This window comes from Gossypium hirsutum, chromosome A10, assembly GCF_007990345.1.
Source record: "Gossypium hirsutum isolate 1008001.06 chromosome A10, Gossypium_hirsutum_v2.1, whole genome shotgun sequence".
Classification (NCBI taxonomy): domain Eukaryota; kingdom Viridiplantae; phylum Streptophyta; class Magnoliopsida; order Malvales; family Malvaceae; genus Gossypium; species Gossypium hirsutum.
The window spans coordinates 116,325,308-116,348,886 of NC_053433.1; the positions used below are offsets into that span (position 1 = coordinate 116,325,308).

Genomic DNA, 23,579 nt, shown 5'->3' on the forward strand with positions numbered 1-23,579 from the left:
CTCTCAATCTCTAAGAATTAATAATTATATATTTAATTTAAATTATTCGATCAAAGATAAATACTATTTTAATGTTAATTATTTTTAGTGTTATTTAAATTATATTTGTTGTTATCTTTTAGTAACCAATCATAGCCCTTGTAGTAGGTTTTAGATATCATATCTTTTGTTTTATCAAAAAAAAGATATCATATCTTTTGGATAAGAATGATAGTGTGGACAAATATGATTGGTGCGTAGGATTTGAGTTTAGATATCATATCATCTCTCAATCATGCTTGTAATAGGCCCAATCTGCCCGAGCCTATTAAAATCCAAAAGCCAGAAACAAAAATAATACCAAGTTATTTAAGGGCCCAAAATTAAATACAAGCCCCGTTCTATTGACACAAATCAAGACCCAAATACAAAACCCAAATTAAATTAAACCAAATTCAAAATAAAATAAATATAAAAACAATAATAAAGTCCATTTACAGTTTTAGATCAATACATAATTTAAAACCCAAAAATGTTATAGCCCAAATCAGGGCCCAAATACAATAGCCCAAAGACAAACAAATACAGATCCAGCCTAGTTTTGGGCTCAATAACCCAATCTCAAACTGGCCCAAATGGCCGGGGCAGTTGACGTTTCTTGAAACTCAGGGTTCCCTCGTGTCGCAGCACTCACGCCTATGGCCATCTCCACATCTGCAACCCAACCTTCGAGAAGAAAAATAACAGTAAAGCAGTACCCAAATAACAGAATAGCAGCAAAGAAAATGTGTATTCTGAGTTTTATTTTTTCTATTTTGGCTATAAAAAGGGCCTGATGTAAACATTAAATTTTTTACGCACGCACAGATACTAAAAAATCAGAGAGGAATTAAAAGCATTTTTTTAAAAAGGTGATTTCGAGTTTCTTTCTGTTCGTTTGATCTTCCTTTTGTTTTGTTCTGATCTCTGGTTCCTATTCTATTGCATGTGAAAGAAAAGTAACAAGGTAAAGGATTTTACCTTTACAAAAGGCCACTGGAATCTTCCTCTTCCTCGTCTAAATCGGGGTTACTGAGGGGATTTTGAGGTCGAAATTAGTGATCTTCAGGTTGTAGATCGAAATAGGATCCCTACGCATTACCGCCCATCGTTTATGGTGGCATAACGGCGTTCGTGCGAGGAATTCTTGGAGTCGGCCGAACATGAATGGCCGAAATAGAAGCAAATGATTTACGTTTTACGGTTAGTTTTTGCTCTCTTTTTTTTTTTTTTGTGCTTGAGGAAACGGTGCCGTTTAGAGCCAACAACAATGGCTCCAAAAAGGTGTCGTATGAACTTTGACCCGATGACCCGACCCATATGCGGCCAGATTCCGCGTGTTTTGGTCTTCGAGGGTATATTTTGCACAATTAATCCCTTCATTGTGCGCTATTGTTCAATTGAGCCCTGTTTCAATTTCTTCTATATTTTAATTTTGCCTTGGGATTACCTTTTGTTTCGAATTAGTCTTCGTTTAAACGCTACGTTTCAGGATCTGATTCAATTGCACTTTTAGTCCTTGCTAATTTACGTACATTTTATTTAGGTTCTTGGCTTTATTTTAACGTTTTTTAAATTGTTCTGTAGATTTTGTTCTTACTTCAATTAAGTCCCTTTTTTTTTAAAATATCTTTTTAATCTACTTATTATTTAAGTTTTAGAAATTGTTTAATTGATCTTATTTGAGTTGTTTTACTAACTATACATGGTTTTAATTTTTTTTTTATTTGTATGCATCTTCTACTATTGTTTTATTATAATTTATTTGTTTTGAAATTTGCTTTTATATTTTCCGTTGTTTTAAAGATTTGTAGATTTTTAATTTAAATACTTTCAATTACAACTAATTTGTATATTCATATATAATTTATGTAAAAAATATTTTATTTTGTGTATATATATCATTGATTTCATATTTATTTTATGAGTATGTGTATGTATATTCTTTTAAAATTCATTATGTATGTATATATTTTTAAAACTCATTTGCATATAACTCTTTTCTTTTAAAAAAACATCTTTTTATTATACACATTGTTGATTTCTCATTATTTCATGTATAAATTTTCTTAAAATTCCTTAAATCCATTTTCTTTTTGTTTAAAAAACTTTATTTCAAATCATTCTTGTTTATTTTAAACATTTTTTATATACAATATTTGCATGTATTTTATTTTATTTTCAAATTGTATATTATTATTTTTGAACCAATGTATTTTGTTTAAAGTAATTATTCTGTATAATATAAATTTCCTATTGTATAAATTCTGTTATTCACATATGTATGTATATATATATTGGTATATTCTTTAAATCATTTATCATGTATATATTCATGTATTCTTTTACATAGTGTAATTTAAGTTACTTATATTCTTCTAAATTACTAACATTTTATAATGTATACATTGTTTGTCTTAGAACTTTATATGGATTTCAAATACTTCGTAAGCATTATTATATTATATATAATTTTTATTAAATCTTAAAAATTGTTTATAAAAGTTTGTTTCAAATTGTATCATATAATACCATTTTTTATGTAAAATATTTATTTCAAAATTCATATATATATCACTATTTAATATATTTTTCTTTTAAAACTCTTATACTTAGCTTTTTAATTGTTTTTTTATGTAATTTATTATATATTTACGGTTTCAAATCCTTTTTTTTCCATTTGTTTTAAAAAACTTGTTACTTCTTTTGGTGGAAATTTTGTTTAGTATTTCTTTAAAATTAGCTTTTAATTTGTTGTCTCTCAAATGTTGATATTCATGGGGTATAATCTCCTAATTTAGATTTCTTATAGCTCCATGTGATCATTATTCATTCTTTGTAGAAGTGATGTTGTTATACCCTTATTTTGTGTTATTGTATCATGATTTCAAATTCAACTTTGGCCCCATTTTAATTACTCTTTGGAGCAAGCCAAATAAGCATATTTTGAGCCGGTTTTAAAATCATCCATTTGAAAACTTTTTAAATAAGATAATATTTAGTGTTTGAAAATTCGGGAAATTGTGCCCTAACATGCTGGGATGCATTTTTCCGTTTAACCAAACCACTAAGTATCCCTTCAATTGCATATTTTGAAAATCAAAAAATGACATCAGTATGAAAGGTTTAAGATGACATATCCTAACGTGTTGGATGTGGTGTCTTGTTCCTTTAAAACGGGTGAATCTTAAAATCAAATTCAAACCAAACGTTCTTTAAAAAATCACATTTCAAACTTTTTCAAGATTTCAACATTAGGACAATTATTGATCAAAATGGTACCAGTTTTGGGCGTGCGAGGGTGCTAATCCTTCCTCGTACATAATGGACTCCCGAACCTATTTTTCTATTTCGTAGATCAAAATTATCTTTTTAAAAAGGTAATCCAACACACTTAAACAAAAAAGGTTGGTGGCGACTCCATATTTTAAAAGTCGATCCCCATTTTTCTAAAATTTAAAAATGGTTTCGACAATGCTTGGCTGAAGTCTTTGACATCATGAGGTGCAAGGACACCCAAGGACATATTGTTCTTCCCATTTTTTATCATGTTGATCATTCTGATGTACGAACTCTTGGTGGGAGATTCAAAACCTCCTTTGATGACCATGAATTAAAAAAGCTAGATCAAGCACAACGATGGCAAGCTGCATTGGCTGAAGTTGGTAAATTAAAAAGATGGCATATAGAAGGATGCCAATTCGATAGGTAACTACTTATTTTTCATCTTTTTATATTTGACTTATCTTTGTTTTAGATTTCATATATACTTAATGTTTTTATTTTTGTTATTTGCTAGACCTGAAACTGAGTACATTAAGGATATTGTTGAATATGTCATAAAAAAGTTGATGAATAGTAAGTTTGAAAGTGTTTCCGAAGAATTGGTTGGAATAGATTATCAGAAAAAGACGATTCTAAGCTTGGTTTGAAACCAATTAATGCTTATGAAGAAATGAACTTACTTTTAGTTTTATAAAATAGAATCCAATGTTTATTCTAGTTACCTTTTTCAAGATATTATATCACTTTGATAATAATACATACTAGAATTTTAATTTTAATTGAAATAGTTAACTCTCTTGTTTGAATTAACTAATGATAACATATAAGTAAAGAGATTATTTTAAGTTAAAAGGATTAAATCTCAGATTTGAGAATAGCAGAGGGGCTCAAAATCAAAATTTGACCCTTTTCTAAATTGGCTAATTTCATGGATAGTGAAGTTTCTAAGAGGTTTGGGTTATTTATATTATTAGCAGCTATATATCTTTGAAAAGTCAAAGATATTGGTGTCAGAAAATTTGGCACCAAAAATCAAAGCATTTAAGGCACTGAAATTTAGTTTGAAATTTGGCATGGGATGATTGCAATTTTGGTCGCTAATTGTATAGGGACTTTGCAAGTTGGCCCTTAAACCTCAACTATAAATAGGCCTAACCATTTCTCATTTTCTTTATCCCATATTTTTTATTCTCTACTTAAAGCATTATTCTCTCTCCTTATTTGTAAATTTCACTTGTAATTTTTGGAGTGAAATATATTTGGTAGTGCCCAAGGACGTAGGCAAAATTTGCTGAACCTCGTTAAATTTTGGTGTTCTTTATTATTTATTTTTGAATATTTTGTGAGTGTGATTGTAGTGATTTATTGTGCTATTAAATTACGATAGAGGGATATTCTAGCTAGGAAAGACCTGGTACTTAAGTGATTCTCGTGATCCACCTCTCTTTCCTGGGAATTGAACTTAGTGTGATTTTTCAGTACAATAATTTTTAGTCTTTTACACGCTTTTGCGCAACAATTGGTATCAGAGCTAGATTCGTACTTGAGGAATACGACCGTTTACGGTACTACTGACGTATACGACACTGTTCACGTATACAGTAGTTGGGATTGAGGAGAAAAATGGCAGAGGCATCGTCATCAGTAAGGACTACTGTGACCAATGCAAAATTTGAAGTAGAGAAATGTCTTATGTTAACAAGAGCTCGATATAGCCCTTGAAGAAAAACCTGACAAGATGGATGACAGGGAGTGGGCCAAGATCAATAGACAGGCGTGTGGTACAATCCGCCTATGTTTGGCCAAAGAGCAGAAGTACTCTGTCATGAGGGAGACATTAGCGAAGAAGTTATGGGATACACTGGAAGAAAAGTTTCTAACGAAAAGTCTTGAAAATAGGTTTTATATGAAAAAGAAACTTTTTCGATTCACGTATGCTCCCAATATGTCGATGAATGACTATGTGAACTCATTCAATAAAATTTTAGCAGACTTGCTAAATTTGAATGAGAAATTTGAAGATAAAGACAATGCATTATTGTTTTTGAATTCCCTTTTGGATGAATATGATTATCTTACCACCACATTACTTCATGGGAAGGACACAATCACATTTGATGCAGTCTGTAGTGCGTTGTATAGATTTGAAACTCGAAAGAAAGATAAAAGAGATCACAGAGATACAACTGCAGAAGTCTTAACAGTAAGAGTTCGTTCGCACAACAGCAAATCTGGTAGAAGGGGAAAGTCCAAAGGGAGACCCGCCAAAGATGAATGTGCCTTTTGTCGTGAGAATGGGTATTGGAAAAAGAATTTTCCTAAGCTACAAAAGGGCAAGGCTATTTCTAATGCATGTGTAGCGGAGCATGATGAGGAGTCAGACTTTAGCTTGGTTGGCATGGCAATGGCATGTCAAACGGATGAGTGGATTTTGGATTCAGGATGTACTTACCATATGTGTCCTAATAAGGACTGGTTTTCTAGTCTTAAAGAGCTAGAATGTGGAATTGTTCTTATGGGCAATGATAGTGCTTGTAAGACAATGGGAGTGGGTACAGTCCAATTCAAGAATCACGACGGCTCAATCCAAGTCCTGACAGATGTTCGCTACGTATCTAGCCTGAAGAAAAATCTCATCTCATTAGGGGCCCTAGAATCTAAAGGGCTCACAATCACTTTGAGAGATGGATTACTAAAAGTAGTAGCTGGGCAACTGACGGTGATGAAAGGCACAAGAAGAAATAACTTGTATTTTTTAAATGGAAGTATAGTTATTGGATCAACATCAACAGTTTCTACAAAAGATGTAGATTCAGAGGCTACCAGATTATGGCATATGCGATTGGGACATGCTGGTGAAAAAGCTTTGTAGACATTGGTGAAGCAAGACTTATTGAAAGGTGCAAATTCTTGAAAAATGGAATTCTGTGAACATTGTGTTCTGGGCAAGCAGACAAGGGTAAAATTTGGTCCAACAATTCACAATACGAAAGGAATTCTAGACTACGTTCACAGTGATGTGTGGGGACCTACTAAAGTGGCTTTTTTGGGAGGTATGCACTATTTTGTTACTTTTGTTGATGATTATTCAAGAAAAGTATAGGTGTATCTAATGAAAAGAAAACAATAAAGTTTTGGATGCATTTCTGAAATAGAAGAAGATGGTGGAGACTCAGACTAGTCGAAAGGTCAAACGACTTCGATTAGATAATGGTACTTAGTACAAAAATGATCTATTTATACAAGTATGTCAAGATGAGGGCATTGTGCGACACTTCACTGTTCGGGATACACCACAGCAGAATGGGGTGGCAGAATACATGAAATAGACTATACTGGAGAAAGTTCGGTGTATGTTGTCCAATGCTGGATTGGACAAGGAATTTTGGGCTGAGGCGGTCACATATGCATGCCATCTAATTAACCGTTTTCCATCAACTGCAATAAATGAAAAAAACTCTTATGGAGATGTAGACTGGTAAATCTGCTACTGATTATGATTCTTTACATGTATTTGGTTCCACTACATATTATTATGCAAAAGAATCTAAGTTAGACCTAAGAGCAAAGAAAGCATTATTCTTGGGTATAACTGATGGAGTAAAAGGATACCATCTTTGGTGTCTTGATACAAGGAAGATTATTTTCAGTATAGATGTGACTTTTGATGAATCAACCATGTTAAAGTACAATGATTCATAAAAGGATGACAAAACCAGTAGTACTTTACAGCAGGTGGAGCTTGAAAAGGTTAACGATGATCTAGCTAATATTGGAGGGACAAATGATGAAGAAGTTCTGACCGAAAAACCTCTACAGCAACAAGATTCAATTGCATATAGGAGGCCAAGAAGAGAGATTCGTAAGCCTGCTCGCTTTGATGATATAGTGGTTTATGCACTTTCAATTGCAGATGATGATGTTCCTTCTACTTACAGAGAAGCAATAAGTAACCCTGATTGTGTAAAGTGGAAGCAAGCCATGAATGAAGAAATGCAGTCTCTTCATAAAAATAGGACTTGGGAATCGGTGACACTACCCAAGGGAAAGAAGGCAATTGGATGCAAATGGGTATATGCAAAGAAGGAATAATTTTCTAGTAAAAATAAAATTCGATACAAGGCTAGATTGGTAGCAAAGGGTTACGCTCAGAAAGAAGGAATAGACTACAATGAAGTGTTTTCTCCAGTTGTGAAGCATTCATCTATTCAGATTTTGCTAGCCTTGGTTGCGCAATATGATCTTGAACTAGTTCAACTTGATGTGAAGACCGCATTTTTACATGGTGATTTGGAAGAGGAAATCTATATGACTCAGCCAGATGGATTCAAGGTTGCTGGAAAAGAAAATTGGGTTTACAAACTGGCAAAGTTGCTTTATGGATTGAAGCAATTTCCGAGGCAGTGGTACAAGCGATTTGATCAGTTCATGAAAGGGCAAAGGTACACAAGAAGTAAATTTGATCATTGCGTGTATTTTCAGAAGCTACAAGAAGGAACTTTCATATACTTGCTCTTATATGTTGATGATATGCTAATATCATCTAAGAGCAAAGTTGAGATTGAAAGATTAAAGACTCAACTCAATTTCGAGTTTGAGATGAAAGACCTAGGTGAAGCTAAAAAGGTTCTCGGCATGGAAATATGGAGAGATAGAGCTCATGATAGAGTTAGCTTGTCTCAGAAGTAGTATTTGAAGAAGGTACTACAGCAGTTTGGCATGAACGAGCAGACAAAACTTGTAAGTATCCCGTTAGCTTCTCATTTCAGGCTTTCTGCACAACTATCTCCTTTGACGAATACAGAACGGAAATACATGTTGCAAGTTCCATATTCTAATGTAGTGGGTAGCTTAATGTATGTAATGGTGTGTACAAGACCTGACATTTTACAGGCAGTTAGTATAGTGAGCAGGTATATGCATAATCCTGGAAAATGACATTGACAAGCTGTGAAATGGATTCTACGGTATATTCAGACGACCGTGGATGTTGGATTACTGTTCAAGCAGGATAATACACTTGGTAAAGGTGTTATTGGTACGTTGATTCTGACTATGCCGGTAATTTAGACAAGCGAAGATCAACCACTGGTTATGTGTTTACACTTGCTGGAGGACCAATAAGTTAGAAGTTTACACTACAGTCTAAAGGTGCATTGTCAACCATAGAAGCCGAATACATGGCTGTAACAAAGGCTGTAAAGGAAGCTATTTGGCTACAAGGTATGGTTAAAACCTTGGGATTGGTTCAGGAGCATATTAACGTGTATTGTGATAGTCAAAGTGCTATTCATTTAGCAAAGAATCAAGTCTATCATGCACGTACAAAGCATATCGACGTACGATTCCATTTTGTGCGGGAAATTATTGGTGAGGGGAAAATTTGTCTTCAGAAGATCAAGACTGCAGATAATCCCGCAGATATGATGACCAAGGTGGTAACAGCAACCAAGTTCGAACATTGTTTGAACTTGATCAATATCCTACAAGTTTAACAATTGAAGAAGGCACTATCAAGTATTGTTGTCAAAGGCAGAAAGAATTGTATGAAGATAAGATTATCCTAATCAAATCTTCAAGGTGGAGATTATTAGCAGCTACATATCTTTGAAAAGTCAATGATATTGGTGTCAGAAAATTTGGCACCAAAAATCAAAGCATTTAAGGCACCGAAATTTAGTTTGAAATTTGGCATGGGATAATTACAATTTTGGTCCCTAATTGTATAGGGACTTTGCAAGTTGGCCCTTAAACCTCAACTATAAATAGGCCTAATCATTTCTCATTTTCTTCATCCCATATTTGTTATTCTCTACTTAAAGCATTATTCTCTCTCCCTATTTGTAAATTTCACTTGTAATTTTTGGAGTGAAATATATTTGGTAGTGCCCAAGGACGTAAGCAAAATTTGCTGAACCTCGTTAAAATTTTGGTGTTCTTTATTATTTATTTTTGAATATTTTGTGAGTGTGATTGTAGTGATTTATTGTGCTATTAAATTATGATAGAGAGATATTCTGGCTAGGAAAGACCTGGTACTTAAGTGATCCTCGTGATCTACCTCTCTTTCCTGGAAATTGAACTTAGCATGATTTTTCAGTACAATAATTTTACTCTTTTACACGCTTCCGCGCAACATATATTTTTTGAATCGTCTATCATAGTTTAATTTGGCTCGATTTGGTTGATAGTTTTTTATATTAAATTTTTTGTTTTGGTTTTTAAGGTTTATTTTGATAAAATATGTTTTGTTTTGTGACATTTAAATATTATTTGATAAATTTTAAACTCAGTTTCATAAATATTTGTAAAATACAATAATTTTTCAAAAACTTTTAAATTACTTTCACTATTTTAAATATAAAATTTATATTTTTATATCATAAAAATTAAAATTAATTATATATTAAATAAAAAATAAAAAATAATTCAATTCCATTTCATATAATAATAGATTTTTTAGTGAAAAACAAACAAACAAATAAAAATTACATCAAACTAAATTGATCAAAATCACTCTTAACTTCATCTTAATTTAGAATATTTAAAACATCGCGAGAAATTTTATTATAAAACTGTAAATTTATCCTTTCATCTAAGCTCAAGTAATTGCGGTTTTTTAATAGTTGAAATAACTCGATTCGAATAAGGTCCTACTTTTGTCGGTGAAAGGTAAAAAGAAGAATTCATTATCTCTGGTGGTGTTGACTAAGATAATTGGCTAAGCTCAAGTCTAAGGAAAACGCGTTCAATCTCTTTCTCATTTAATCGAAGGATACCAAAGATTATGCATATTTTACACTTGCTGTATTTTTCTCTCTTTTGCTTCAATTCTCTTCCACGGCTTCTTCTTCTTCTTCATCTTCTACTCTAATGAAGTATCATGTTTTCTTGAGCTTCAGAGGTGAAGACACGCGCCTTAATTTCACCACTCACTTACTTCAAGCTTTGAAAGACGAGGGACTTGATGTTTTCTTCGATGAAGAAAAACTGGAAAGGGGGGAGCAGCTTTCACAAGCACTTTCTCGAGCAATTGCAGTCTCAAATATCTCAATCATCGTTTTGTCTGCAGACTATGCCTCTTCCAAATCATGTTTGGTTGAACTCTCTGACATCATGGACCGCTATAGCGTCGAGCAACAAATTGTTCTTCCCATCTTTTACCATGTTAACCCCTCTGATGTGGAGAATATTGATGGGAGTTTTAAGAAATCCTTTGATGAGCATGAAACAAGGAGGTCAGTTGATGAAGTGAAACAATGGAAAACTGCTTTTGCTGAAGTTGGTAAATTACAAGGGTGGCATATAGATGGAAGCATCTCGGATAGGTAACTATATTTGTCTCATCTCCTTATATTTGACTTATCTTTGTTTTGGATTTCATATATATACTTCTATTATTTGCTAGACCTGAAACCCAGCACATCAAGGATATTGTTGCGTATGTTATGCGAAAGTTGATGAAGCATCAATTTTTCTTAAGCTTAGGTGAAGACACACGCCTCAACTTCTCCAATCACCTAGTCAATGCTTTGGAAAAAGTAGGAATTAATGTCTTCCCCGATAACGAAACACTGAAAAAGGAGAGAAACTTCCACTAACATATTCTCGAGCAATTTCGGCCTCAAATCTCTCAATCCTCGTTTTATCTAAAGCCTATGCTTCTTCAAAATCATGCTTAGGTGAACTTTCTGACATCATGGATCGCAAGCACAATCCCACTGACAAACATATTGTTCTTCCCATCTTTTACCATGTTGATCCTTCCGATGTGCGAAATAGTGGTGGGCATTTTAAGACATCCTTCGAAGAGCATGAATCAGAGCAACCAGCTGATAGAGTACAACAATGGAAAACTGCTTTTGCAGAGGTCGGTAAATTAAAAGGGTGGCATATAGAAGGAGGCAAATTTGACAGGTAACTATATTTTTTTCATCTTGTTATATTCAACTTATATTTGTTTTAGATTTCATATTTACTGGTTTATATTTTTTCTTTCATTTTCTAGACCTGAAACCGAGTACATAGAAAATGTTGTTGAATATGTTATAAAAAAGTTGACGAATATTAAGTCTGGAAGTGCTTCTGAAGAATTGGTTGGAATAGATGACCAGAAAAGGACGATTTTGAAGCTGATTAAGCAAAAAGACTGTCGTGTAATAGGACTTTGGGGAATGGGTGGTCAAGGCAAAACAACCCTTGCTGAGGCTGTGTATAAAAAAATCTCTTTAGAGTTTGAAAGTTGTTGCTTTCTCCAAAATGTTAGAGAGGAAATAGAAAAACAGGGGAAGAAATCTTTACGAAATGAACTTCTTTCGAAATTATTGAAGTCAGATGTTGATATAGACACCCCCACTGTAGGATCCACTTCAATTCAAGACAGGCTCAAGAATAAGAAAGTACTTGTTGTCCTTGATGATATTAGTGACCCAAACCAAATAGATTGTATGGGTGTTACTGTTAAACGTTTGGGCTCTGGAAGTAAAATCATTATAACATCTAGAGAGAAACAAGTGCTTAAGAGTGGAGGAGCTGACACAATACATGAGGTGAAGGCATTAACTAAGAATGATTCTCTTCAACTTTTTTCTACCTTTGCATTTAAGCAGTTGAATCCTGAAGTTGATTTTCGAGATCTATCAGGCAAGTTTGTGGAGTACTCCCAAGGCAGTCCACTTGCCCTTAGAGTTTTGGGTTGTAATTTATATGGAAGGACTATAAATGATTGGGAAAGTGAGATGGAGAAGCTAGGGGAATATTCCCACCCCGAAATTTTTGTGGTTTTGAAAAGTAGTTATGATGGGTTAGGTATGGTAGAGAAGAATATATTTCTTGACATTGCATGCTTCTTTAAAGGGGAACCCATAAAAAGAACAAAACATGTTCTAAGTTGTTATCGGGGTGTAGAGGATGCAATAAGCAAATTGGTCAGCAAGTGCCTAATTAATATCTCATCTTCATCTTCTACTTATAATGAAGATATAATATCTATGCATGATATGCTTGAAAAGTTGGGAAAAGATATTATTCGCCAAAAATCTAAAACCCCTGGAAAGTGCAGGAGGCTATGGAGTCATGAACACATTAAACAAGTGCTCAAATATAATCAAGTAAGCATTATTTGTATTTATATTCTTTTCTTTTTTTTAATATGCTTTAATGAGATACTATCATCTGGTTCATCTATACATTTGATATTGTATCAAATATTATCTCTTTTAATAGTATTTTAGAAAATAAATATTTATTGTCTTACTGGACACATAATGACCGATGTCTTAAGTATAATGTAAAATCTAGTCAAGGTTAATGACTTAGTTAAATACATTATGGGTTCACTTTTAGAATGGAATATCCATAAATTTCTCCATGCTTATATTTGATAAATTGATTTTTGTTATTAGGGGACAGATCGAATTCAAGGAATGAAGTTAAACATGTCGCATATGGATAAACTACTATTACGCCCTTTTGTTTTTGAAAACATGACTAATCTTAAATATATCATCTTCTATTCTCCTAAGAATTCGGAACTATATACAAATCAAGGTGATATTGTATCTCTTCCTGATGAGTTAAAGTATTTTCAATGGGATGGTTACCCATGTAAATCTTTATCATCAAGTTTTAATCCAAAAAACCTTGTGATATTGAAATTACGACATGGAGACATCGAACAACTTTGGGATGGACATCAGGTATGTATACTTTTATACTTTCTTCCCTTGAGAATTTTTTTTAAGAAAAAGAATTTATAATTGATATGACATTTAATTATATGAAAACATATTTTTATTAAAATTTTTTAATATATATAATTTTATCCTATTTTTTAAAAGAATCAACATCATTTAATCTTCATGGTGGTTATGTTAATATACCCAATCTTAAAATAAGTAAATGATGCTCTAAAGTAATAAAACTACTTTTGTTCTCATCGTGTGCAGGATCTTGTTAATTATTTATTTTCTTTTCATTTTTTATTGTCTAAAGTAAGTAGATGATACTTAAAAGTGATAATTATTTTTATATATTTTTCTTTTACACAGAACCTTGCTAATTTAAGGGAAATTGACGTGTACTTTCATACTTTTTTCATTTAAGAATTTTTTAAGGAAAAAAATTATAATATAGTGTCTCAAATAATCATATGATGACATTTTATTTAAAGTTTTTTAAAAAAATAAATATGAAAGATTTTATATAAATTAGTGGCATCATTTGATCTATTAATTGTGAGTTAATTTTTACATCCAATACATCAAATATGAATTTTTTATTTTTCTTAGTATTATAACTATTTATTTCTTTTTTCATTTCTTACTTCTTAAAGTAAGTAGTTGATACTTAAAAGTAATACAAATATTTTTTCTATGCAGGAGCTTGTTAATTTAAGGGAAATTTATGTTGCATATTGCAATAATATAAGAAAGATATGTAATCTTTCGAGAGCCATCAACCTTGAAATCCTTGATTGCTCTTACTGTGAAAGTTTGGTTGAAGTTGGAAATGAAGGTGATCGTATGGTATGCGTTTACATACTCTTTTTTATTCATATAATAACATTTTATTTAAATTTTTTTAAAAATAAAAATAAAGATTTTATTTTATTTAGATAAGTGGCATCGTTTGATTTATTAATTGTGGGTGAATTTTAACACCCTATACATCAAATATAAATTTTTATTTTTTATAGTATTATAATTATTTCTTTCCTTTCCTTTTTTTACTAAATAGTTGATGCTTAAAAGTAATAGGCTTATTTTTTCTGTATAGGACTTTGTTAATTTAAGGAAAATTAACTTCAATGGGTGCATGAGTTTAACCAAGATACCTAATCTTCTAAGAGCCATCAACCTTGAATACCTTTATTGCAGTGACTGTAAAAGTTTGGTTGAACTTTGGAATGGAGATGATTGTGTGGTAAGTATTTTCATATTTTTAAAAAAAAAATTATATTTTGATGTATAAATATTCATATGATAATATTTTATTTAAAGTTTTTAAAAAATAAATATAAAAGATTTTATGTTATTTAGATAAGTGATATCTTTTGATTTATTAATTGTGGGTGAATTTTCACACCCTATACATTAAATATAAATTCTTATTTTTTTATATTATTATAATTATTTCTTTCTTTTCCTTTTTTTACTAAATAGTTGATGCTTAAAAGTAATACGCTTATTTTTTCTGTACAAGATTTTGTTAATTTAAGGGAAATTAACTTCAATGGATGTGTGAGTTTAAGGAAGATACTTAATCTTTCAAGAGCCATCAATCTTAAATACCTTTATTGCAGTGACTGTAAAAGTTTGATTGAACTTTGGAATGGAGATGATTGTGTGGTATGTATTTTCGTACTTTTTAAAAAAAATTATATTTTGATGTATAAATATTCATATGATAACATTTTATTTAAAGTTTTTAAAAAGTAAATATAAAAGATTTTATTTTATTTATTTAAGTGACATTGTTTGATTTATTAATTGTGTGTGAATTTTTACACCCTATACATCAAATATAAATTTTTATTTTTTTTTATAGTATTATAATTATATCTTTCCTTTCCATTTTTTACTAAATAGTTGATGCTTAAAAGTAATACGTTTATTTTTTCTGTACAGGATTTTGTTAATTTAAGGGAAATTAACTTTAATGGGTGCGTGAGTTTAAGGAAGATACCTAATCTTTCAAGAGCTATCAACCTTGAATACCTTTATTGCAGTGACTGTAAAAGTTTGGTTGAAATTTGGAATGAAGATGATTGTGTGGTATGTATTTTCGTACTTTTTTTTGAAAAAAAAATTATATTTTGATGTATAAATATTCATATGATAACATTTTATTTAAAGTTTTCAAAAAATAAATATAAAAGAATTTATTTTATTTAGATAAGTGACATCGTTTGATTTATTAATTGTGGGTGAATTTTAACACCCTATACATCAAATATAAATTTTATTTTTTTATAGTTTTATAATTATTTATTTCCTTTCCTTTTTTTACTAAATAGTTGATGCTTAAAAGTAATAGGCTTATTTTTTTTGTACAGGATTTTGTTAATTTAAGGAAAATTAACTTCAATGGGTGTGTGAGTTTAACGAAGATACTTAATTTTTCAAGAGCCATCAACCTTGAATACCTTTATTGCAGTGACTGTAAAAGTTTGGTTGAACTTTGGAACGGAGATGATTGTGTGGTAAGTATTTTCAAATTTTTTTTGAAAAAAAATTATATTTTGATGTATAAATATTCATATGATAACATTTTATTTAAAGTTTTTAAAAAATAAATATAAAAGATTTTATGTTATTTAGATAAGTGACATCTTTTGATTTATTAATTGTGAGTGAATTTTCACACCTTATACATTAAATATAAATTTTTATTTTTTATAGTATTATAATTATTTCTTTCTTTCCCTTTTTTTATTAAATAGTTGATGCTTAAAAGTAATACGCTTATTTTTTCTGTATAGGATTTTGTTAATTTAAGGGAAATTAATTTCAATGGGTGCGTGAATTTAAGGAAGATACTTAATCTTTCAAGAGCTATCAACCTTGAATACCTTTATTGCAGTGACTGTAAAAGTTTAGTTGAACTTTGGAATGGAGATGATTGTGTGGTATGTATTTTCATACTTTTTTTTTTGAAAAAAATTATATTTTGATGTATAAATATTCATATGATAACATTTTATTTAAAGCTTTCAAAAAAAAATATAAAAGATTTTATGTTATTTAGATAAGTGACATCTTTTGATTTATTAAATGTAAGTGAATTTTCACACCTTATACATTAAATATAAGTTTTTATTTTTTATGGTATTATAATTATTTCTTTCTTTCCCTTTTTTTACTAAATAGTTGATGCTTAAAAGTAATATGCTTATTTTTTCTGTATAGGATTTTGTTAATTTAAGGGAAATTAACTTCAATGGGTGCGTGAATTTAAGGAAGATACTTAATCTTTCAAGAGCCATCAACCTTGAATACCTTTATTGCAGTGACTGTAAAAGTTTAGTTGAACTTTGGAATGGAGATGATTGTGTGGTATGTATTTTCAAATTTTTTTTTTGAAAAAAAATTATATTTTGATGTATAAATATTCATATGATAACATTTTATTTAAAGTTTTTAAAAAATAAATATAAAAGAATTTATTTTATTTAGATAAGTGGCATCGTTTGATTTTTTAATTGTGGGTGAATTTTAACACCCTATACATCAAATATAAATTTTTATTTTTTTATAGTATTATAATTATTTCTTTCCTTTCCATTTTTTACTAAATAGTTGATGCTTAAAAGTAATATGCTTATTTTTTCTGTATAGGATTTTGTTAATTTAAGGGAAATTAACTTCAATGGGTGCGTGAATTTAAGGAAGATACTTAATCTTTCAAGAGCCATCAACCTTGAATACCTCTATTGCAGTGACTGTAAAAGTTTAGTTGAACTTTGGAATGGAGATGATTGTGTGGTATGTATTTTCAAACTTTTTTTTTTGAAAAAAAAATTATATTTTGATGTATAAATATTCATATGATAACATTTTATTTAAAGTTTTTAAAAAATAAATATAAAAGAATTTATTTTATTTAGATAAGTGGCATCGTTTGATTTTTTAATTGTGGGTGAATTTTAACACCCTATACATCAAATATAAATTTTTATTTTTTTATAGTATTATAATTATTTCTTTCCTTTCCTTTTTTTACTAAATAGTTGATGCTTAAAAGTAATATGCTTATTTTTTCTGTATAGGATTTTGTTAATTTAAGGGAAATTAACTTCAATGGGTGCGTGAATTTAAGGAAGATACTTAATCTTTCAAGAGCTATCAACCTTGAATACCTTTATTGCAGTGACTGTAAAAGTTTAGTTGAACTTTGGAATGGAGATGATTGTGTGGTATGTATTTTCATACTTTTTTTTTGAAAAAAAATTATATTTTGATGTATAAATATTCATATGATAACATTTTATTTAAAGTTTTCAAAAAAAAATATAAAAGATTTTATGTTATTTAGATAAGTGACATCTTTTGATTTATTAAATGTAAGTGAATTTTCACACCTTATACATTAAATATAAATTTTTATTTTTTATAGTATTATAATTATTTCTTTCTTTCCCTTTTTTTACTAAATAGTTGATGCTTAAAAGTAATATGCTTATTTTTTCTGTATAGGATTTTGTTAATTTAAGGGAAATTAACTTCAATGGGTGCGTGAATTTAAGGAAGATACTTAATCTTTCAAGAGCCATCAACCTTGAATACCTTTATTGCAGTGACTGTAAAAGTTTAGTTGAACTTTGGAATGGAGATGATTGTGTGGTATGTATTTTCAAACTTTTTTTGAAAAAAAAATTATATTTTGATGTATAAATATTCATATGATAACATTTTATTTAAAGTTTTTAAAAAATAAATATAAAAGAATTTATTTTATTTAGATAAGTGGCATCGTTTGATTTTTTAATTGTGGGTGAATTTTAACACCCTATACATCAAATATAAATTTTTATTTTTTATAGTATTATAATTATTTCTTTCCTTTCCATTTTTTACTAAATAGTTGATGCTTAAAAGTAATATGCTTATTTTTTCTGTATAGGATTTTGTTAATTTAAGGGAAATTAACTTCAATGGGTGCGTGAATTTAAGGAAGATACTTAATCTTTCAAGAGCCATCAACCTTGAATACCTTTATTGCAGTGACTGTAAAAGTTTAGTTGAACTTTGGAATGGAGATGATTGTGTGGTATGTATTTTCAAACTTTTTTTTTTGAAAAAAAAATTATATTTTGATGTATAAATATTCATATGATAACATTTTATTTAAAGTTTTTAAAAAATAAATATAAAAGAATTTATTTTATTTAGATAAGTGGCATCGTTTGATTTTTTAATTGTGGGTGAATTTTAACACCCTATACATCAAATATAAATTTTTATTTTTTATAGTATTATAATTATTCTTTCCTTTCCTTTTTTACTAAATAGTTGATGCTTAAAAGTAATATGCTTATTTTTTCTGTATAGGATTTTGTTAATTTAAGGGAAATTAACTTCAATGGGTGCTTGAATTTAAGGAAGATACTTAATCTTCCAAGAGCCATCAACCTCGAATACCTTTATTGCAGTGACTGTAAAAGTTTAGTTGAACTTTGGAATGAAGATGATTGTGTGGTGTGTATTTTCATACCTTTTTTTTGAAAAAAATTATATTTTGATGTATAAATATTCATATGATAACATTTTATTTAAAGTTTTTAAAAAATAAATATAAAAGAATTTACTTTATTTAGATAAGTGGCATCGTTTGATTTATTAATTGTGTGTGAATTTTCACACCCTATACATCAAATATAAATTTTTATTTTTTATGGTATTATAAATATTTCTTTCCTTTCCATTTTTTGCTAAATAATTGATGCTTAAAAGTAATACACTTATTTTTTCTGTACAGGATTTTTTTAATTTAAGGGAAATTAACTTCAATGGGTGCGTGAGATTAAGGAAGGTAACTAATCTTTCAAGAGCCATCAACTTGTGAAATCTTTTATTGCTCTAACTGTAGAAGTTTGGTTGAACCTTGAAATGGAGATGATTGTATGGTATGCATTTTCATACTTTTTTAAAAAAAAAAATTATATTTTGATTTATAAATATTCATATAATAACATTTTTTTTAAAGTTTATAAAAAATATATATAAAAGATTTTATTTTATTTAGAAAAGTGACATCATTTGATTTATTAATTATGGGTGAATTTTCACACTGGATACATCAAATATAAATTTTTATTTTTTATTATATTATAATTATTTATTTCCTTTTTATTTTTACTAAGCTGATGCTTGAAAGTAATACAACTATTTTTTCTGTACAGGGCTTTTGTTAATTTAACATCCTTGTAGTAATTTAAGAAAAATAGCTAATCTTTCAAGAGCCATCAACCTTGAATTCATTGATTGCTCTAATTGTAAAAGTCTGGTTGAACTTCCTTGCCTCGATCATTTGGCATCTCCTGATGCGTGTAATCTTCATCTTGACGGATGCTATAGTCTCAAGAAGTTTCCTCAGGTCCCACGTCACTTTTGTTATTTAGATTTATCAAAAACCAGAATAGAAAATATGTCGTTGCCTTTCAATCCCCTATGTAATCTTCAGCACTTAGATATGAGTGGCTCAGCGGTCAAAAATGTATCGATCAAGTTGGAATCCCTTCTTAAACTGAATCTTAATGGTTGCCCAATGGTCGAATTACTCTCAGAACTTCCACCATATCTGAAAGTCTTGAATGTAAATGACTGCACATCATTAGAAAAAGTATCCTTTGCAGATCAAAATTTATATCAGTTTGATTCGTTAGGTGGTGAAGATGATGTGTTTTGCATGCTATTCTGTAATTGCTTCAACTTGAATCAAGAGTCAACTAAAAACATTGAGCCAAATGCCATGCTCAAAATTGGATCCCTAGCTAAGGAATGGGCAGCAACATATGGTAGGAAATACTTTCGTGATAACCCTCGAAGTCTGATTTGCTGTTTCCCAGGAAACGAAATTTCAGCAAATAAGTTCAATTACTTGAATTCTTCCTTAAGTTTGAAGATAGCCCCAAATGGAGGTAGTGGCAGGAGATTTTTGGTTTTTGCTATTTGCTTTGTGGCTGACCTCACTAGCATCTTTGAATTTCAATTACCTGAATGTATTTGTGAGTACCAAATTACAGCCGCTGGTGGTGGCAATGTGGTGGTGGTTATGAAGAGCTAATAAGTAAAATAACTTTGTTAGACCTTCTTGAGCCAGAGCAGTACATGGGTGATCACGTGTTTATTCTATCTTGCATGGACATGGTTATAGAAGACAAGAATTATGAGGAGGCAACATTTGAATTATACATCAGAAATAGAAATTGGAATTTTAGTGGAGAAAAGGAAATCAAGGTGGAGAGATTTGGTGTTCATGTATTTTACGTGGATGCAAAAAGTGATACAGATGCTACTGAAAAGAGAGTTGCTGGGAACAAAAGAAGCTTTAGCCATGATGGTGAAGAAGGGATGGAGGACTTAAAAGATTGAAATAATTTGTATTTCTTTCCATCCTTGGCTCTGCTTTTGAGGAGTTTCAACTACTCAATCATGCCATCCAAATGCATAGGTAGGGGTTTCATTTTCATCTCATTTTTTCATATTATCATACATTTTTCAGTTTTTTCATTTCATTTTTCTTATTGCCATACTTTTGTTTTCCACAATTGTCAATAGTAAACTTCCAACTTATAAATTAATGACAGAAAATGAAGTGCTTTAATTAATTAAAACGAACCAGGATAAATCTAAAGTTGCTCTGCTTTATAAATTACTTGTCTTTTAGAAGGTGCTTTGCCATACTGAAATGTTTAAAACATAATTAATGAACATAAAATTGGAAATTTGTTAAATAGTTTGTGATAGTTGCCCATTATTATTTTTTCTTATCTTCATTCCCCTGTTGGGTCTGTGTTCTTTTGTAGATATAGCATATATTGTCCAAGAAGGAAATTCTCCATATATTTATTAATTAATTTGGAGGAAAATTGAACGGTAACTGGAGATTTCAACACAATAGCAAAATGATTCTGCTTTGGAGTTGATAAAATATCCATATGGGATTTTGGTGGGTACCAAAATTCAGATATTAAAATTCAAACTTAATTCTTATTGTCAGTTGACTTGTTATTGGTTGGTTTTTTTTAATTCATAGGACCATTGGTGGACTCGGTTCAGCTTCATTGTTTAGTTCCAGCATCGGTGTCATGTGGTCTCTCAATACTTGCTGCATTTTCCTTTAATGATATCTTGATTCATTAGAAAGATTGGTTATTTGTGAGATTGGTTTTTCTTATGTCCTTTGCTTCTGTGTTGATGTAAGATTAGGAATGTCAGATCTTTGAGAATGCCACTTCTGAATTGGAGCTTTAGCCATACAAGGAGGAACACCTGACCTGTAAGACCCTCGATTTGTTTTACTGAATTCTTACTTTATGTAAGTGTTTGAACTGATATTTGGTGACAATGCAAGATGTCAACAGATTTGTCAACACAAATCCAAAGTAATCTTTTGAGGCCCTTTCCGGGTTCTGGCAATTCAGCCTTGGTGGAGAAGTAAGTTACCTTTGACTTTGACTTAATTATGATTTTAGGTTCATATAATGAATTTCAGCATCCTCATCTTTTTTCCATATTTATCAATGGGATTATATAAATCCAGAATTTGCAAGAGATCTCAGAACTTTGGGATGAAAACAAATGGAGCTGGAGGCAACCTTTGACAGTTTTCATTCTCAAGCTAGATTGAGTTAGTTTCATGGTAGAGCCATTGGAGTTGATATTTTCTTATCTTGGATTTTGATTATCATATCAGTTTGGTCTGAAATTTCTTTGTATGTTACTGGCTCTTATGTTGTTTGAGCATTGCAGTGAGTAGATATTAAGATTCATACTTGAATTCTTTTTGGCAGTTGACTTGTTATTAGTTGGTTTTGAATCATAGGATAAGCGGAGCTTTGTTTTTTAGTTTCCAGCAAGGTCTTAATACTCACTGCATTTGCTTTCAATGATATATTGATACATCGATTTATGTTTCACATTTTCTTTCATCAATTCATGATTACAAGATTTCTGCTTTTTTTTCATGTCTTTCGTATTTGTTGTGCTTTTTACTTGCACAGTTTAATGCGACGTAACAAATGTTAACCAAAACAGAGTGTCAATAGAGAATTGATGGTAGATCTTTGGAAATGCCATTATGCTTGGAGCTTTACCTATACTAGAAAAAGGAGGAACAAGTAAGCTTTTTAAGAGCTTCAATTTCTTCCATTGAATGATTGCTTTATGTTTGTGCTTGAACTGAGATATTGAGGCAGTACTGCAACTTTTCAATACATTTGCCTTCTTGAGCTTGTTCAACATTAAGTCAATGCAAATTTGAAGCTATTTCTAAGCTCTTTTTGGTTTTTGAACCTTCAGAGGAACCATATGCTCTTCGGAAATTTAGCCTTCCTTGAGACGTAATTTACCATTGTTTCATTGTGATGTTTTTAGCATCCTCATGACCTTTTTCCCCTAATTTATCAATTGGTTTATATGAATTCAGAATTTGCCAAAGTTGCTGTTATCTCAAAACTTGTGGGATGATGGAGCAGGAGATTATTTTCAATGGCACCCCTTTCACAGTTTTCACTCTCAGAGCTATATTATTGAGCTTTTAAGTTTTCCCCATAGGGCAAACCAACAAGTCACTAGAATTTTTTTTTTCGTAAGAAATCCAAAGGATTTGGGTTTAGTCTGGAGTGAAGGATTGATTTCATGGTAGGGACATTTGACTTTATGTTTTCTTTTCTTAAATTCTAATGACCAAATCCCATTCTTAGGCATTCGCAATCAGCGATTCAGGATTTGAATGGGCGGTGAGGTGCGATGCGTTTATCTTACTTTTTATCTAATGTTATAGTATTGTTACAATATTAATTTAATGTCACTGTTGTTTTAATACTAACAACAAGTAAATGTCCGGCTCATCCAAACTCACTTTCAATCTCTAAGAATTAACTATTCTACCACCTTATTTTCTTTGTATAATTATATATTTAATTTAATTTATTCTGTTGAAGATAAATACTATTTTAATGTTAAATTTTTTTACAGTTATTTAAATTATATTTGTTGTTATCTTTTAGTAACCAATCATAGTCCTTGCAGTAGATTTTAGATATCATATCTTTTGGATAAGAATGATAATGTGGACAAATATGATCAATAAATAGGTGTAAAACGAAGGTGATGAATAATTGGACTAGGTTACGGGCTGAATTACTTGTGTAGACTCAAAAGGTCACATGAAACATGAGAATATTTAAGAAAAAAATATTAGGTATGAAATATAGGCTTGGGAAAAATTAAGCCCATTAAAATATGAACTCAGTTTGAACATTTAAGGTTCGAGTCTGACCCGACCTGTTTTTTAAGTTTATAATGTTTTATATTATGTTATGTAACTTATAACACATAAAAATTACAACTACTATAATATAAACATTAAAAAATGTTAAATAATTATTTATAAAATTTTATAAATAAAAAATATGATTATTAAATGTCAAGTTTAAAGATTGAGTGTTGCTTTATCCCATTCCAAAAATATGCATATTTGAAACAAGGGCTAATTTTGAGTTGTTGACTGATTATTGATTTTCTTCAAAAATAAAAAATAGCATCACATAT

General features: G+C 30.2%; 2 protein-coding genes and 1 long non-coding RNA gene across 32 annotated transcripts; 2 read left to right on the forward strand and 1 right to left on the reverse strand.

Moving 5' to 3' along the window:
* Positions 1-440: 440 nt before the first annotated feature.
* On the reverse strand, positions 441-1,937 carry LOC107889662 (uncharacterized). Its single transcript, XR_001681804.2, has 2 exons — positions 1,000-1,937; positions 441-705 (listed from the first exon to the last, which is right to left on the reverse strand). It is a non-coding gene; the product is annotated as an uncharacterized lncRNA (long non-coding RNA).
* Positions 1,938-2,678: 741 nt separating this feature from the next.
* Positions 2,679-22,876, forward strand: LOC107889658 (disease resistance protein TAO1-like). 30 transcript variants are annotated; one of them, XM_041078311.1, is made up of 25 exons: positions 2,683-3,726; positions 10,206-10,631; positions 10,712-11,220; positions 11,312-12,413; positions 12,708-13,001; positions 13,683-13,829; positions 14,080-14,226; positions 14,931-15,077; positions 15,359-15,505; positions 15,785-15,931; positions 16,212-16,358; positions 16,641-16,787; positions 17,072-17,218; positions 17,499-17,645; positions 17,926-18,072; positions 18,354-18,500; positions 18,781-18,928; positions 19,205-20,475; positions 20,831-20,973; positions 21,061-21,117; positions 21,234-21,303; positions 21,389-21,461; positions 21,568-21,666; positions 22,062-22,144; positions 22,453-22,876. In XM_041078311.1, exons 3-17 carry the CDS (start codon positions 11,003-11,005, stop codon positions 18,865-18,867), a joined length of 3,318 nt encoding a protein of 1,105 aa, XP_040934245.1. In that variant the 5' UTR covers positions 2,683-3,726; positions 10,206-10,631; positions 10,712-11,002; the 3' UTR covers positions 18,868-18,928; positions 19,205-20,475; positions 20,831-20,973; positions 21,061-21,117; positions 21,234-21,303; positions 21,389-21,461; positions 21,568-21,666; positions 22,062-22,144; positions 22,453-22,876. The 30 variants fall into 30 exon arrangements, with proteins under 30 accessions (XP_040934263.1, XP_040934265.1, XP_040934262.1 ...); XM_041078317.1 differs by having other exon boundaries at positions 21,061-21,114; positions 21,229-21,303; positions 22,028-22,876; XM_041078322.1 differs by lacking the exon at positions 21,568-21,666 and having other exon boundaries at positions 18,781-18,834; positions 22,028-22,144.
* On the forward strand, positions 10,177-10,635 carry LOC121208136 (TMV resistance protein N-like). The gene has a single exon (XM_041078632.1). It carries the CDS (start codon positions 10,177-10,179, stop codon positions 10,633-10,635), a length of 459 nt encoding a protein of 152 aa, XP_040934566.1.
* Positions 22,877-23,579: the final 703 nt, after the last annotated feature.